Genomic DNA, 15,616 nt, shown 5'->3' on the forward strand with positions numbered 1-15,616 from the left:
TGCATATACTCTACACTCTTGCTGGAGTTTTCTTCCCTATTCTCAATATCATGTCTTTCACTTTCAATGCCCATCTTCAAGATCCACCATGATCGGTTTCACTGCTGCTATGATAAACATACATCTGCACACAGAAGAAGACTTAAAAGCAATATTCTAGAGGAAAACATAATTGGTTTTCAGATTACAGATGAACTCTAATAATCTTTTAAAACACTGTTTTAATGTCAAGATTGTATAGAATTTTCAACTTGATAAATACAAGCAAATCTAGCAAAAGATAAATGTTCTATTTCTATAAAATTCAAATGATGTTTGGGAAATGCCGACTTCTGGTAAAACAGTTTATTAGTTCGATGCACCAGCTTTGCAAGTTCTGAAGTTACTTCCCAGAAAAACTCTTAAAGTCAGTTAAAATCAGTCTACAAATCCATATGCAATGTGTCTTATTCCAAGACATTGACATATTGCTGATATTTCCACTACTCACCAATAAAAGAATGTCAGGTTTCCCCACCAAGGCCAGGGCTGTAGAGAGTTTCCGTTTGGTTCCCCCACTATACGTGGCCACAGGTTTGTCCGCATGGGCTTCAAGGTGTAAGCGCCTAATGAGGTCTCCAGCAACCTGGAAGAGAGGAATGTCCATGGGCACACTGCCATTCACGAAAGTGTCTACCAGACACCTCGTCTCAGTCCTGAGTGCTGCTTCTCCCTCCCACTAACCCTGCCCAACTTCATACATACAATTAGGTATATCTCCTGAAACATCCCTGTTCACCATGTAGGCAGTAATTGAGAGTGAACAGGTGAGAGTTTTCTGTAGCTGGAGACATCTAAGTAATGGTCAGAATAATCACATCTGGAGTTCAGGGAGCAGGGTGAGCAAGAAACACACTCTAGGTTGGGGGTCCAGATAAATATCCACATTGAGGTGAGCAGAGAAGGGTATGCCAAAAAGAAAACTGAGAAGAAAATAAATGGGAATGAAACTAATAGGCAGAAGTGTCAAAACTTCAAGGGAGGAGACAACTGAGGTAGAAAATTATTTTTTATTATTTTAATTTTTTTATTTTAGATTCAGGGGGTCTATGGGCAGGTTTATTACATGGGTATATTGCGTGATGCTGATGTTTGGGTTTCTAATGATCCAACACCCAAATAGTGAGCGTAGTACTCAACAGGCAGTTTTTCACCCCATGTCCCATGCCATGCCTCCACACTTTTGGATTCCCGTGTGTCTACCGTTGCCATCTTCGTGTCCACGTGTACCCAATGTTAAGCTCCCGCTATAAATGAGAATACATGGCATCTGGTATTGTGTTCCAATGTTAATTTGCTTAGGAAGATGCCTCCAGCTGCATCCATGCTGCTGCCAAGGATGTGATTTTGTTTTTATGGCTGGAGGGAATTTTCAATAGTAACACAAGGAAGGAAATGTCTCTTTGACACTGAGAAGCCACTCTTTATGTTTGCAAGCTCAGAGTCTGGTTTATAAAGTAACTAGAGGTGGGAAAGAGAGAGGGGCATGTTTCTTATTTGCAATGGCTGAAAAACATTTTACTGAGTCCCAAAAATGGTGGCAGTATTTAGCAAACCTCCCCCTCCCGGCCACAGGGGGGTGAATTCAGACTGTGTCCAAGAGCCTGGTGTTCACAGCTCCTTCATTCTTCCCTGCCTTCCAACCAGCCATCTTATCCCACATCCTTAAAGGTCCAGCCCATATTTCCCCTCAGAAAAAAATAATTGTCGCTTCTTCTGTGTGGTATCTGTGTCACCTCTTCTGTGTATTGTATGTGTCTATAGAACACTTTTATTTAGTGTTTCCCATTGTAATTTATACCACACTATATATTCTGTTTTCTAGCTCTGTCTCCTGTGGTGGATTCGTTCTTCCTGATGTCTAAGGTAAGCAACTTTTTGTTTCCAACTCAGCATAACTTTAAAATTTTGCTAACAATTTTATTTAACTTTGCGACCTTCGAGGTATTAATATAAATTCATTTTTAGATATCATCATATAGCCAAATTGACCAAGATCACATCTTAATTCAAACTGAGGAGAAGAGGGAAAAATTCTATAGGACTATGAAGATGGGTTAATAATTGTGAATCCCAAATAACTGAATAAAACATAAATTTAAACTAATGCATATTCTCTTTTTGATAAGTGCATAAAAGTTAGGATAACAATAATGATATTAAAGTGTTAAGAACCTCTACAAATATTAGGATAATCACACCTCCCAATAAAATCTTTCAACAGAAATTGTTATATGGCTTTATTTGTGCCACTTCAAAACATATCACAAATGAATGAAGAGGCTCAAAGGACTGGTCTTATGGTAAACTAGCATAATTCTAGGAAATGCAGATTTCAAGGCCCAAAAGATAAATAAAGATGAAATATTGAATCTTCTACTATCTGCCAAAGATTATCTCAAGGCCAGTAGTTTGTCTTATTGAAAGTAAAATCATTTTCCCCAGAATGTTTTATATGAATCATCCCTTTTCCTGGCTCCATTCAGACCAATTATTTCAATTATCACAAGTTGAATAAAAATTCATTTAAGCTAATTTTAAAATATCAGGATGAAACATTTTATTCATCACAAGCAAACGAACACAAATATTAAGGGAAGTGCCATTAAAATTGAAGAAATACAGATGCCTGGCATTTCTGAAATTAAAGAGATAAAAGAAGTAGTAATGTATCTTCATCCAAATTTTTCTAAAAGAAGAATGGCCAAGAAATATAAATCAGTGCTAGATAAACACTCATACGAGAGATGAAGGAAGGGAACCAGGGAGGCTTCCTGGCAAAGAAGGTGCATGTCCACATAAAAGAGAAGAAAAGTAAAAGCACAGTAGACCCTGTTAGAAAGCTTTATTTGTCAGGAAAAAGCCAATGCAGTCCTTAGTTCATGACATCTATATGTTCTTGGAAACCACTTTAAGCAAATCAACATTTAATGAAACCAGTTTTACCATAAGCTGATTGGTAGAAACAAGAGTTAAGTTCCTATGGCATATTTCTGGTCACAAAAACATCTCCAAACTTAATAAAAATAACCCTTCTAACAGCAAACACTGAAATAAATGTGAGCTAAAAACGTGATCTACCCAATTATTTCAGTTCAGGGTTGAGGGCGGTTGAAGCCTATCCTGGAAGCTCAGGGCACAAGGCAGGAACCAGCCCAGAAGAGCATGCCATTCTAGCTCAGGATACACTCACTCACCCACATACACTCACCCACATGGGCTCAATGTAGATGCACCAAAGAAACTAATGTACAGAGCTTTGGGACATGAGAGAAAACAAGCGTACCCAGAGAAAATGTATGCAGACCTGGGAAAGCGTGCAAACTCCTCTCCGACAGTGGTCCTGGCAGAAATCAATTTTATTTTTCCCATCATTGTAATAAAACAGTGTTGAACTAAACCACCCTATTTAGGGACCTGCTGTACTGATAGTGGTGAGGCTGGCAAAAATGACAAATTGTGAAAGTGAATTTTTGGTTATGTTTAGATCTATAATTATCACAAGAAAAGGAGAATGAAACTGTGCGTGTCTGTGTGTGTGTGTGTGTGCATGTATTAGAAATACATTTTTAGTTACTCTCATCCATGTTATTCAAAGATTAGCAATACACAAGTGAAAGCTGATAAACTGACAAATGAAAAATAACAATAATACAAGCACCTGGTTCTGGAGAAATGCACCTGAGAATTCAAGATACATTTTGAATGAACTTGCCAAATTATTATTGCATATTTTTATAAAGTTAGGAAACATATGCCACGTTTTCCCAATTTCACAAAAGGTTAAATGTTACAGCCTGCAAATTCTAGATTAGTTAACCTTAGGAAGGATTCCAGAGTATACAGGAACGAATGTATAGTTTGATCCAATGTTTTCTAAATGTCATGTTGTCAGAAAATAACTGAAGATAGCCTAATAAGAAGCATTTTGCTACAGTCTTTTCTGTACTCAGCACTACTGTCAAAGTAATGGCAAAAGCAATGTCTTAGCAATCTTGGCTGACAAAATATGCCTAAAATCAAAAAATGTCAAAAGTTCACAGAATCTCTCCCTGCAGTTTGGCATTTTTCTCTCATGGAGCTCTAGAAGTTGTACCACATGTAAGGCAAGAGATTGGGATGCATTCATTTTGGGATGCATTTGAATGGAAACTGCATTGGGATGCATATTCTCAGTGCTTATTCATGTTTGGCACATAGTAGGGCTTCTATCAATATCACTGGAGCCAAAATAAATTGCCCAGAGATTCACACATGCATCTGTTGGACTCCAAGGCCAAAGTGTTTCCACTAGAACACATAATGGCCAGGTCAACATTTTCTGTGAGATTAAAGATCAAACTGAGTAGTAAAGTAGGAAACGGGAACCAAGGATTTCAGATGGAATTGTCATCTCCTGGCCCTTCCTCAGGATGACCTCCTTTCCCCATTCCTGCTATCTTATAAATTCTAGCTCCTTCTAGCTAAACTGTGTGAATGGAAGAAAACTGAAAGATAAAAGTCGTACCTTTAGAAAAGATAAGGGGAAGCAAGACACAATAGGGATATTCCCTGGTAGGGATGCACAGGTATTAATAAAACTAAGATGATGAGGGGTCATACCTCTTCTATACCAGGGAGAATTAAAATGCAGAATTGGCCAAATCTCTTCCCAATTAGAAGTATTGTTTGTTTTTTTTTGATATGACACTAACATTGAAACTACCTAGTATGATCAACTTTTACACATTTTCTCTAGCATCCCAGACTATGTAGCCCTTATCTCTTGCATGATTTGGTAATAACCAAATGATAGAACTTCATGTAAAATTTTTTATCAGGTTAATTAAATTCAGTCTCAAATATGTACACTGCATAAAACTGTGCAGTGGAAATCATGGGAAAACTGAAAATCATTATGTTAACTTGACGAACCTAATTTCAAGCTTTATCAAGTGGCATCTTATTCGTACCTCATCAAATTTTGAAAGGTTGGAGAAGTGAGTAATTTGACCACACACAGAAATGAACAGCAAGTGGAGCACAGGTGAGCTGGCTCAGCCAAGGCATGGGCTCTGAGGGTCCCAGGGAGGGAGGAGAAGGGACTATGAGGCTGAACAAAGGAGCCTCCCAGCAAGCTCTAGAATCATAGAGCATACAATGGTGGTTGTCCATGTTACAATGAAAATAGATGGCAGCCTGAAGGAAACAACCAAGGTGAGCAGTAGATATGTCTAAAGATTACCCCCATATCTATGAGTTCTGAAAGCCTGGAGGTGAAGCATGCATGCTGAGCCCAACTCCAGCCCAATGGAAAGTCAATCAGCAGGAGGAGCTCCATGTTAGAGAAGTCATGCACTAACCCCACACAGTTCCCACTTCTTTGGCCACCCCAGGCTGAACTGTTGATACCACCAGGAATTCCATCTTATACAACAAACAACCTGAATAAACTAAGTGTCAGAGTAATGTCTTAAGAACTTGTACCCTGGAGCTGGTTTACATTGCTTCAAAACAAAACCTTGCCAAATACTAGCTATGTGAAAGTAGGTAAGTTGCCTATTTCTCTGGCGTCTCAGTTTTCCTGTGTCTCTGTGTCTCAATTAAACTGTGGCTAATTCTCAGTTTCTTAAGTGGAAATTAGCATCTACTTCATACAGTTGCTTTAAAATACTTAGAACAGAACCTGATATGTAATAAATACTGAAAAATAAAACTATTGTTTTCCATTATTTTATAATAATTCTTTCTGGTCATCTTGTGATAAGTACCTCAGAATGGATATACCTGTTCTATTACTTAAATATTCCCCAAATACACAGGAGAGAGAATTTTTCCAGAAAAGGAGCTAACTCCTTTGGGAACAGATGCAAAAGTGTGTTGACATCTTAGAAACAAGAGCAAGTTGCAATACTGTCTGTAAAACCAGTTTCAGTTTTGTTTGTTTGTTTGTTTTTGTTTTGAGGCAGAGTTTCGCTCTTGTTACCCAGGCTGGAATGCAATGGCGCGATCGCGGCTCACCGCAACCTCCGCCTCCTGGGTTCAGGCAATTCTCCTGCGTCAGCCTCCTGAGTAGCTGGGATCACAGGCATGCGCCACCATGCCCAGCTAATTTTTTGTATTTTTAGTAGAGACGGGGTTTCACCTTGTTGACCAGGATGGTCTCGATCTCTTGACCTCGTGATCCACCCGCCTCGGCCTCCCAAAGTGCTGGGATTACAGGCGTGAGCTACCGCGCCCGGCCAGTTTCAGTTTTTATAAAGGAAATGAAACTAGTTCCTAATTGGTTACCATTTAAATAACTTTTCTGGGTAGAACAGCTCAGAAAAACAAAATTGTAAGACAGCTGAGTATCAAGACACAATTGCCCTGAAGGACAGAAAGCACCAATCCCTACTATATTAACGAGAGCTTTTTCAGAAGCATGTTTCCCTCGAAGAACAAAGGCACCAGCTTAACGCCTTTGCCAAGAACCCGCCTCTTTCATCAAAAACTAACAAGGAGGAGTGGACAGAGATGAACACTGATTAAAAATTGAGCCAGCAATTAGTCTTGGAGTCCAATAACTGTTTAACTACAACAGCAGGTCTCTGTGAAGTGGTCATTTATCTTTGCTTTATTAAGATGGGCGACGGGAAAAGGAACCAGAGTCCTTACAACAAGGTGCAGGCATTCTATTTAGTTTCACTTAAAGTTAGAAGCATAAGAAACAATGGCTGAAGGATTATATAAACAGAACAGAGAATGTATGTTCATGGACCAGCGAAGGTGAAGGCTATTAGTTTTATCTCCTGTGAGTTCTAGGATGTTCCCTCTCCCACAGAATCAATTGCAAATGCATCATAGAAGCCTCTTATTTCTGCTTCTAGTTCAGAATCCAGAAATCCAGGGAGCACGCACCCCAGACTTTCTATAATGAGGTGCAGAAAAGGTAAAAATGTGTTTAAATAACTGCAATTTTGGTGGCTCATGGTATAACGTCCTAAGCCATCAATCGAAGCTGCCTGCTCTGCTTTGCTGACCTTTCTCATACAGAAGTGGCCTCTGTCTCTTGCTCTCTCCCTGCTCCACCTGCCTCACTCCTGTCACAGGCAGTGATGTGGAGTAGGGGGATATGGGATCTGCAGTTTCTGCCCCTTCTTCATTTCCCTACAGCCACCTAGAAAGGAATCCCCTGGCAGGGAAATCCATCCATCAACTCGGTCCATCAGAAAGTCATGGACAGGAAATCTGTCCATCAGGAAGTCATCCCTTCCAACAATCCCCCAGATTCCACACATACTTTGTGCCCACTCCTTCATAAGCCCTGAAAATAGAGTTTATGATATTTCATCCTGAATACAAATAGTTCAATAAATGTAAAAGGCCTTTAGAGAGAAAAAAAAAAAAAACAGCAAGGGAGATACAAAGTTATAAATGATGTATTTATGCTTTAACTTCTACCACATGACTGTCTCACACAGATACATTTCAAACATAATGTAAATACGGCAAACATATTTAATGTTTTCTTCAGTAGAATCATATTGAAAAGTCTCTTGCAGGTAAGTTTATCTGATACTACAGTTCCTTCTCCTCAAAGGGTGAGAGAGCTCCCTTGGAGCCAGAGGTGGCCATCAAGCATTCCTCAATGGGTCCCTTTATCTAGAAGACCCTAGGGACATTTACCTCAGGGATGCACTGCGTTGGAATCCCACGTAAGCTACAGTAATAATGGAGATGTTCCCGACCGGTCAGAAGCTCGTCCAGGGCATCCTGCTGTGGACAGTAGCCAATGAGCACGCCTGCAGCTACAGCAGAAGACAGGTCCACAGTGTCTCTGCAGAGAGAAGCAGCACAGGCTGAGAACAGCAGCTTCCCAAACTGGCATCACCCCATTTTAAAAATACTGCTCATCAGTAACAAGCCCACAGCAGTTTATTTAAAACAATTAGTTCATCTCACAAGAATAGGTTCAATTCATGAGAAATAAAGGATACAAGAAGTCACCCCAAAATATGCCTCTTTGGCATATGGATTATTTTGACCGAAAGGCAAATGAGAACCAGAAGACACAGGAAAAGCTCTTTCTCTCTCCTTGACTGCCTAAAAACTGAGTATAAATGTCTTCTTTTGAAATGAAATTCACATTTACAAAGTAAATTTTCATTTGTAAAGATGTCTCCCTACCAGAAAGAGAGCTACTTTGCCAGATAACTCTGAACTGGAGAGACTTATCTGCAACCCTTCAATTAGGGTTGAATTAGAGACAACCCTAATTCACCATACACTTCCCCCCTTCACCTGCCCATAGCTGGCACCCCCTGCCCAGAATCCCCAAATCCTTTTCCCTTTGTTTAGCCTTATAGGGTGCATAAGCCTCAATCACCTGGCCAGCTACTTGAGTCTTATTTTTTGTGTGAAACTCCTGTAAATTAATACATATTAATAAGAAAATAAAAGTCTGAACATAATCAAACTGTTTTATTTTCTTATTAATATGTATTGCTGAATCAGATGGAAAGACTATATTTAGTTTTATAAGATTCTTCCAAACTGTCTGCCAAAGTGGTTGTACCATTTTGAATTCCCATCAGCAGAAAATGAGAGTTTCTATTGCTCCACATTATTGTCAACATTTGGTATTGCCAGTGTTTTGTATTTTATTCATATTCTATTAGGCACACAGATGTATTACATTGTTGCTTTAATTTGCAATTGTCCAGTGACATATGACATTGAGCATCTTATCATGCACATATTAGCATCTGTCTTCTTTGGCAAGACATCTGTTCGTATCTTGTGCCCATGTTTTAACTGTGTGTTTTCTTATTGTTTAATTTTAAGGATTCTTTGGGTAGTTTGTATACAAGTATTTTATGAGACATGGGTCTGCAAAAAAATTTTTCCCAGCTATGGATTGACTTTTTAATCTCTCAACAGTGTCTTTTGCAGAGCAGAAATACACTTTAATGAAGTCAAACTTACCAACATTTTCTTTTATGGATCATGCTTTTGATATTGTATCTAAAAAGCCATTGTCAAATCCAAGGTCACCTAGATTTTCTCCTATGTTATCTTCTAGAACTTCTATAATTTGCGTTTTACAGTCAGGTCATAGGTCTGCTTGGAGGTCATTTTTGTCACAGGTATAAGTTCCCAGATTGATTGTGTGGCATGTGGATGACCATTTGTTTGGCACCATTTGTTGCAAAGATGATGATTTCCCCACATGATTGCCCTTGTTTTTCTATCATCTATCAGTTGACTGTACTGGTGTGGGGCTAGCTCTGGGAATTAGCGTGCCTTTATAGTAAATTCTGAAGTCGGGTAATGTCATTCTTCAGATTTTGTTCTTTCGTACTGTGTTGCCTATCATGGATCTTAATTTCCTTCATTTTAGTTCCTATTGCATCCATATTCTCCCGTCTTTCAAATTCAGCTAGTACATGTGTTATGAAAGTTTCCAAATTCATGTCATAAAATTTTAACCTTTAAGTCATTAGAGTATCAACTGTTAAAAAAGCATTCCCTTACGCTTAAATAATAAAAATATTCATGCATAATTTTTAGTTACAATCTTGACATAGTGTTCCAGTCAGTTTTTGTACCATAATTATTCTGATGTATTACTGTTTATGCATTCTCGTAAGGAGAGCAAGATTGCCAGAAGAAAATACAGACTATCCACTTACATTTGTAATTCAGATAGACAGTGAATAAATGTTAAGTGTAAGTATGTACTGCAAAATGTTTATATGTGTTATGCCAAAAAACAAAGTCTACTAGAAATTCAAGTTTTAAGTATTTTCTGTATAGGGGAATATTTGTAAATGTTAATGTATATATTATCTATGGCTTCAAACATACCATCCATGTGTTATATTATCCTTGTGCTTTATTATCAAAATTGAAGCTAAAAGGGGAGTCGTTTTCAATAGCCCATAAAACAATGGAACAGCTGGATAAAATGCAGAAAAATCTATTTAAAGACTAGGAATTAAAGATTCAAATCCCAAAAAGAAGAAAAACTCACTGAGATGAGACACGTGATTTGTTTTTCCTTGAAGTATTAGTCACACATAAAATGAGGAAGAAATAGTGATACGATGGAGAAAGTGACTGCTAAAAGGCAAAGGAGCCAAGCAAAGCTGTTATTAGTCTTTAGAAGAGATGAAAATTGAGGTTCAGGGCTACCACAGCAGATAGGACTTGAGGGGCCAAAATCCCAGAGGGAAGAAAGTAAGAGAAACTCTGTAATTCTAGATGCCTCTTTCTTGAGATGTTCATTAATGTATGAGCAATGCAGGCCTATAATTGAAGAGGGAAATCAAGACACAACTCTAAGAATTTAAAAAGTAAGTAAACTGTCATTAAGCAGACATTCAGGTTTTGGGACGCTGGTAAATAATCATGGCTTTTAATAAGGGCCACTCAACAGTGAAGCCAAAGGAAATACAAAAATAGACAAGCTCTTTAAAAAAATAATTTAATAAGATCATCTCATTTTCTGAGATAAATTTTCTGAGACAATTTTATCTCTAATTCCATATCAAAAATAAAGAGAATTCTCTTTGAAGGAAAACAGAATCATCCAGAGTCTCTAAATGTTTTCATTCAATCAAACTTAATCAGTTATTATGGGTTGAATTGTGTCCCATCCAAAATAATAATAATAGCAATAATAATAATCATGTTAGATTCCTAACTCCCCATACCTTGGAATATGACCTTATTTGAAGATAAAATGTCACAGAGAAAATCTGATTCAAATGAGGCTACTATGGTGGGCCCTAATCTGGTATGACTGATGTCCTTTAAAAAGGGAAAATGTGGACACAGACACATACATAAACACAGAGAGAGAAGATGGCCATTTATAAGCCAAGGAGACAGGCCTGGAGCAGATCCCTCCCACACAGCAGTCAGTAAGAACTAATGCTGGCAACAGTTTGATCTCAGACTTCAAGCCTCTAGAACCATGAGAGAGTAAGTTTTCCTGGTTTAAGCCACTACGTTTGTGTTTTGTTGTTCCTGTTGTTGTTGCTTTGAGATGGAGTCTCACTCTGTAGCTAAGGCTGGAGTGCAGTGGTGCAGACACAGCTCACTGCAGCCTCAAACTCCTGGGTTCCAGCAATCCTCCCATCTCAGCTTCCCAAGTAGCATATACTACACACATGCACCACCAGGCCTGCCTAATTAAACATTTGTTGTTGTTGTTGTTTTGCTTTGTTTTGTTTCTGTTTTGAAGAGATGGAGTCTTGCTATGTTGCCCAGGCTGGTCTCAAACTCCTAGCCTCAAATGATCCTCCCACCTTAATGTCCCAGAGCACTACTGGGATTACAGGCATAAGCCACTGCTTCAGGCCAATGGTATATTTTTACAGTAGTCCTAACAAATGAATACATCAGAAATATCATTTTAAAAAACTGAGATTAAAAACAAATAACAAAAAAAACCCCACAAATGATACAGATATTGGAGTTATCTGACAGAGATTTTAACATAGTTTAATTAATAAATGAACAAAAAGGAGGAAAAAGAGGTGGATTACATCAGAAAACTGAAATCTATATTAAAAATTAAATAAAAATTTTAGAGCTGGAAAGTTATAACGAGCAAAATTAAGACAGTAATAGAGTACTTTAAACACAGTAATATATAGGAACATTAATATAATTTGATAAAATACCAATTTCAAAAATACTAACAATATCACTTAAAATAGATATTAAAAATAAAATGTTAGTATATGATACACCAAGTTTCTACACAGAAATGTAATAATTTAAATGGAATAGAAAAATCCCTTAAAATACAACATACCAAAAAAAGAGGAACTAGAAAGCCTCAAAATATCTAATTCAAAAAAGAAACTGAATCATTAATATTGTTTTAAAAATTCAGACCCAAATGCATTCATTAGAGCATTCTTTGAAATATATATGTAAAAATTACATGGATCATACTATTCTGGGAACTAGAAAGGCTGGAAACAATTTTCGAGTTACTTATTGAGGCCATTATTCCTTGACAATTAAACCTGGCAAATGCATTACAATAAGTAAAATCACAAGATAATTTCTCATAATAGTCATCACAAAATTTTAATAATTATTACTCAATTAAATCAAGTGATATATAAAAGGGGTATTAACATTTGACCAAGTCAACGTTATCCATTAATTCAATATTTTTAAAGTAAAATTTAAAAATTATTTAATGTAACATAGTATACTAAAAGTATAAAGAAAAGATGAGAAAAAATAGTAAAATGTTAAAACTTTATTGCTTATAAAAATAACTGTGCATCTAGTCCCGATTACTAAAAGACTGAAGCAAAAAGATAACTTGAGCCCAGATGTTTGAGGCTGTGGTGAGCTATGATCATGCTACTGTACTCCAGCCTAGGAAACAGAGCAAGACCCTGTCTCTAAATACATTCTTTATAAAAATAAACAAATAAAAGTAAAAAATTGAAAAAAAAAAGTTACAAGCCAGAAAGAGAAATATAAAAGAATTTTCTTAATTTGATTTTTAAAAGTATGTATGCCAAGTCCATAGAAACTATATATTTATGTTAATAATAAAAATTTATTTTATTTAATTTTTTTTGAGACAATTTCACTCCATCACCTAGGCTGGAATGCAGTGGCATGATCTTGACTCACTGCAAGCTCTGCCTTCAGGGTTCAAGCGATTCTCATGCCTCAGCCTCACAAGTAGCTGGGATTACATGCATGTGCCACCAGGCCCAGCTAATTTTTTAATTTTTATTTTTAGCAGAGATGGGGTTTTGCCACATTAGGAAGGCTGGTGTTGCACTCCTAACCTTAAGTGATCCACCCACCTCAGCCTCCCACAATGCTGGGATTACAGATATGAGCCACTGTACCCAGCCTATGTTAATCTTAAAATATTTAAAGTCTTCCCCTTCATATCGAAAACAAAAGTAAGGTCCCCATTACTACTTCTTCTATTCAACATTGTAATGCCAGTGCTGGCCAGTGCAATAAGGCAAGTAAAAGAAAGTTATAAAGATTGAAAGAAAATAATAATGTTGCATATGTTCAGGAATGAGATCCTTATGTGTATAATATATACAAAAATATATATTCATATATATACACACACACACACACACACATATATATATATATATATATATATATATATATATATATATATACACACACATACATATATTCCTTGACAAATCATAATCAAACTGTTAACGGCTTCAGACAAAGAGAGAATCATGACAGCAATGAGAGAATAACTCATAATGCACTAAAAGTCTCCAGGAAGCTTAGTAGCTGCTTTCTTAATAGACATCATAGAGGCCAGAACACAATAGGATGGCACACACAAAGTGTTAAAAGGTTAAAAGAAAAAAAAAAAAAGCTAGCCTAGAATTCTATATCAAAGAAGAAATGACTATCTTTTAAAATTGAATGAGAGATTAAGACATTCACAGCTCAACAAAAATTGAGAGAGTTTGTTGATATTGGAACTGCCTCAAAAATACTAAAGGAAGTCTTTAAGCTGAAGTGAAAAGTACTTACAATAACTTGAATCCACATAATGACATAAAACAAAAAGCACTGGTAAGATTACTGATTAAAGAAATATAAGTGACAAGATAAATGTACATGTTGCTTGTAATCCCTTTTTAAATTTTAATTAAATGCACTTTTATAATAGAATAATTTAAAAATCAATGCTGATGAGCACACGATCTATAAAAATGTAATTTGCAATAATAATAGCATAAATGGGAGAGGAGCTATATAGAAACGCAGTTTTATAAACTGTTGAAATAAGTGGGTATTAATCTAAATTAGAGAATTTTAACTCAAAATGTTAGTTACAATCGCCAGGAAAACTGCTAAGAAAATAACTCACAAAAATATACAGCAAAAAAACACAATAAGGACTTAAAGTGTTGTTCTAGAAAATACTTAACTAGCACAAAAGATGGCAGTAATAGAAGAAAAGAGGAATGAAAAATATAGAGGAAATGTAGAAAGCAAATAGTAAAAGGGCGAAACCCAATCCTACCATCTCAGAAATTTGATTATTTAGCTCATTTACATTTAATGTAATTTCCACATAATTATCAATTAATTTTACCATTTAACACATTCATAGACTGGATTTTTAAAATGATTGAACTGTATGCTGTCTATAAAATATACACTTTAGAATTGAAGTCACAAATAGTTTAAAAGTAAAAGGATGAAAAAGACATATAATGAAATCAGTATCCAAAAGAGAGCTGAGGTGGTTTACTAATGTAAAACAAAATAGCCTTGAAGAAAATATTGTTACTAAAAACAAAACAAAAAATCATATAACGATAAAAGGATCAATTCCTTAGGAAGACAGATCAATCATAAAAACATATGATGTTAAGAACAGAGCCTCACAACACACAAAGCAAATGCCGACAGCATTAAATGGAGAAATAGACAATTCAACAATAATAGAAAGTTTAATACACCATATTCAATATTTCCTAAAATAACCATGCAAGAAGATCAACAAAAATATAGAAGACTTGAACAATACAACAGAACAACTAGACCTAAGCGACTATAGAGACTTAGAACCCTCCATCCAAAATGAGTAGAATTCACATTCTTCTCATATCTATTCATATATATATATAATTCTCCAGTATAGAACAAGTGTGTGGCTATATTTAAAAAAAAAAAAAAAGCCTTAATAGCTGAGTGCAGTGGTACAAGCCTGTAACTCCTGCACTTTGGCAGGCCAAGATGGGTGGATCACTTCAGGTCAGAAGTTCGAGATCAGCCTGTCCAACATGGTGAAAACTACTCTCTACTAAAAATGCAAAAATTAGCCAGACATGATGGCAGATGCCTGTAATGCCAGCTCCTTAGAAGGCTGGGGCAGAAGAATCACTAGAACGCGAGAGGTGGAGATTGCAGTGAGCCAAGATAATGCCACTGCACTCCAACCTGGGTGAAAGAGCAAGACTCCATTAAAAAAAAAAAAAAAAAACCCTCAATAAATGAAAAGAAGTTAAATTATACAGAATATGTTCTTTGACTACAATGGACTGAAATATTAGAAGTCAATACAGAAGCAAACTTTGGGAAATCTCAAATGTGTGGAAATTAAACAACATACTCCTTCGTAATCAATGGGTCAAAGAAAAAATAAAAAAGAAAATTAGAAAATACTTTGAAATGAATGAAAATAAAAACACAACATACCAAAACATGGTATTAAGCTAAAAAGGTGCATAAAGAGAAAGATATAGCTGTAATATCTGTATTATTTTTCTAAAGGTAGATGTCAGAACAATAATCTAGGCATTTACATTAAGAAATTAGAAAAAGTAAAGCAAACTAAGCCTAAAGTAAACAGAATGAAGAAAATAATAATGATTTGAGCAGAAATAAATAAAACAGGGAAGAAAAAATAATAATGAAAATAGACTCAAAACATGATTCTTTAATATCAATGAACCCTACAAACTCAGTTACATTTACCAACTAAAGGGAACAAGAATATAAAAATTACTAAAATAAGAAATAAAATATTTCTACCAATCTTAAATAAATGAAAAAATTTTTAATAGTCCAAATA

General features: G+C 36.1%; 1 protein-coding gene across 1 annotated transcript in view; it reads right to left on the reverse strand.

Moving 5' to 3' along the window:
* Window positions 1-15,616, reverse strand: part of ABCA13 (ATP binding cassette subfamily A member 13) — a 427,963-nt gene that overhangs the window by 53,398 nt on the left and 358,949 nt on the right. The window contains exons 56-57 of the mRNA XM_074379707.1: window positions 7,687-7,837; window positions 491-625 (exon numbers count right to left, since the gene is read on the reverse strand). Of these exons, the coding sequence (XP_074235808.1) occupies window positions 491-625; window positions 7,687-7,837 (286 nt within the window). The remainder of the gene's footprint in view (window positions 1-490; window positions 626-7,686; window positions 7,838-15,616) is intronic.

This window comes from Saimiri boliviensis, chromosome 10, assembly GCF_048565385.1.
Source record: "Saimiri boliviensis isolate mSaiBol1 chromosome 10, mSaiBol1.pri, whole genome shotgun sequence".
Taxonomy (NCBI): Eukaryota; Metazoa; Chordata; class Mammalia; order Primates; family Cebidae; genus Saimiri; species Saimiri boliviensis.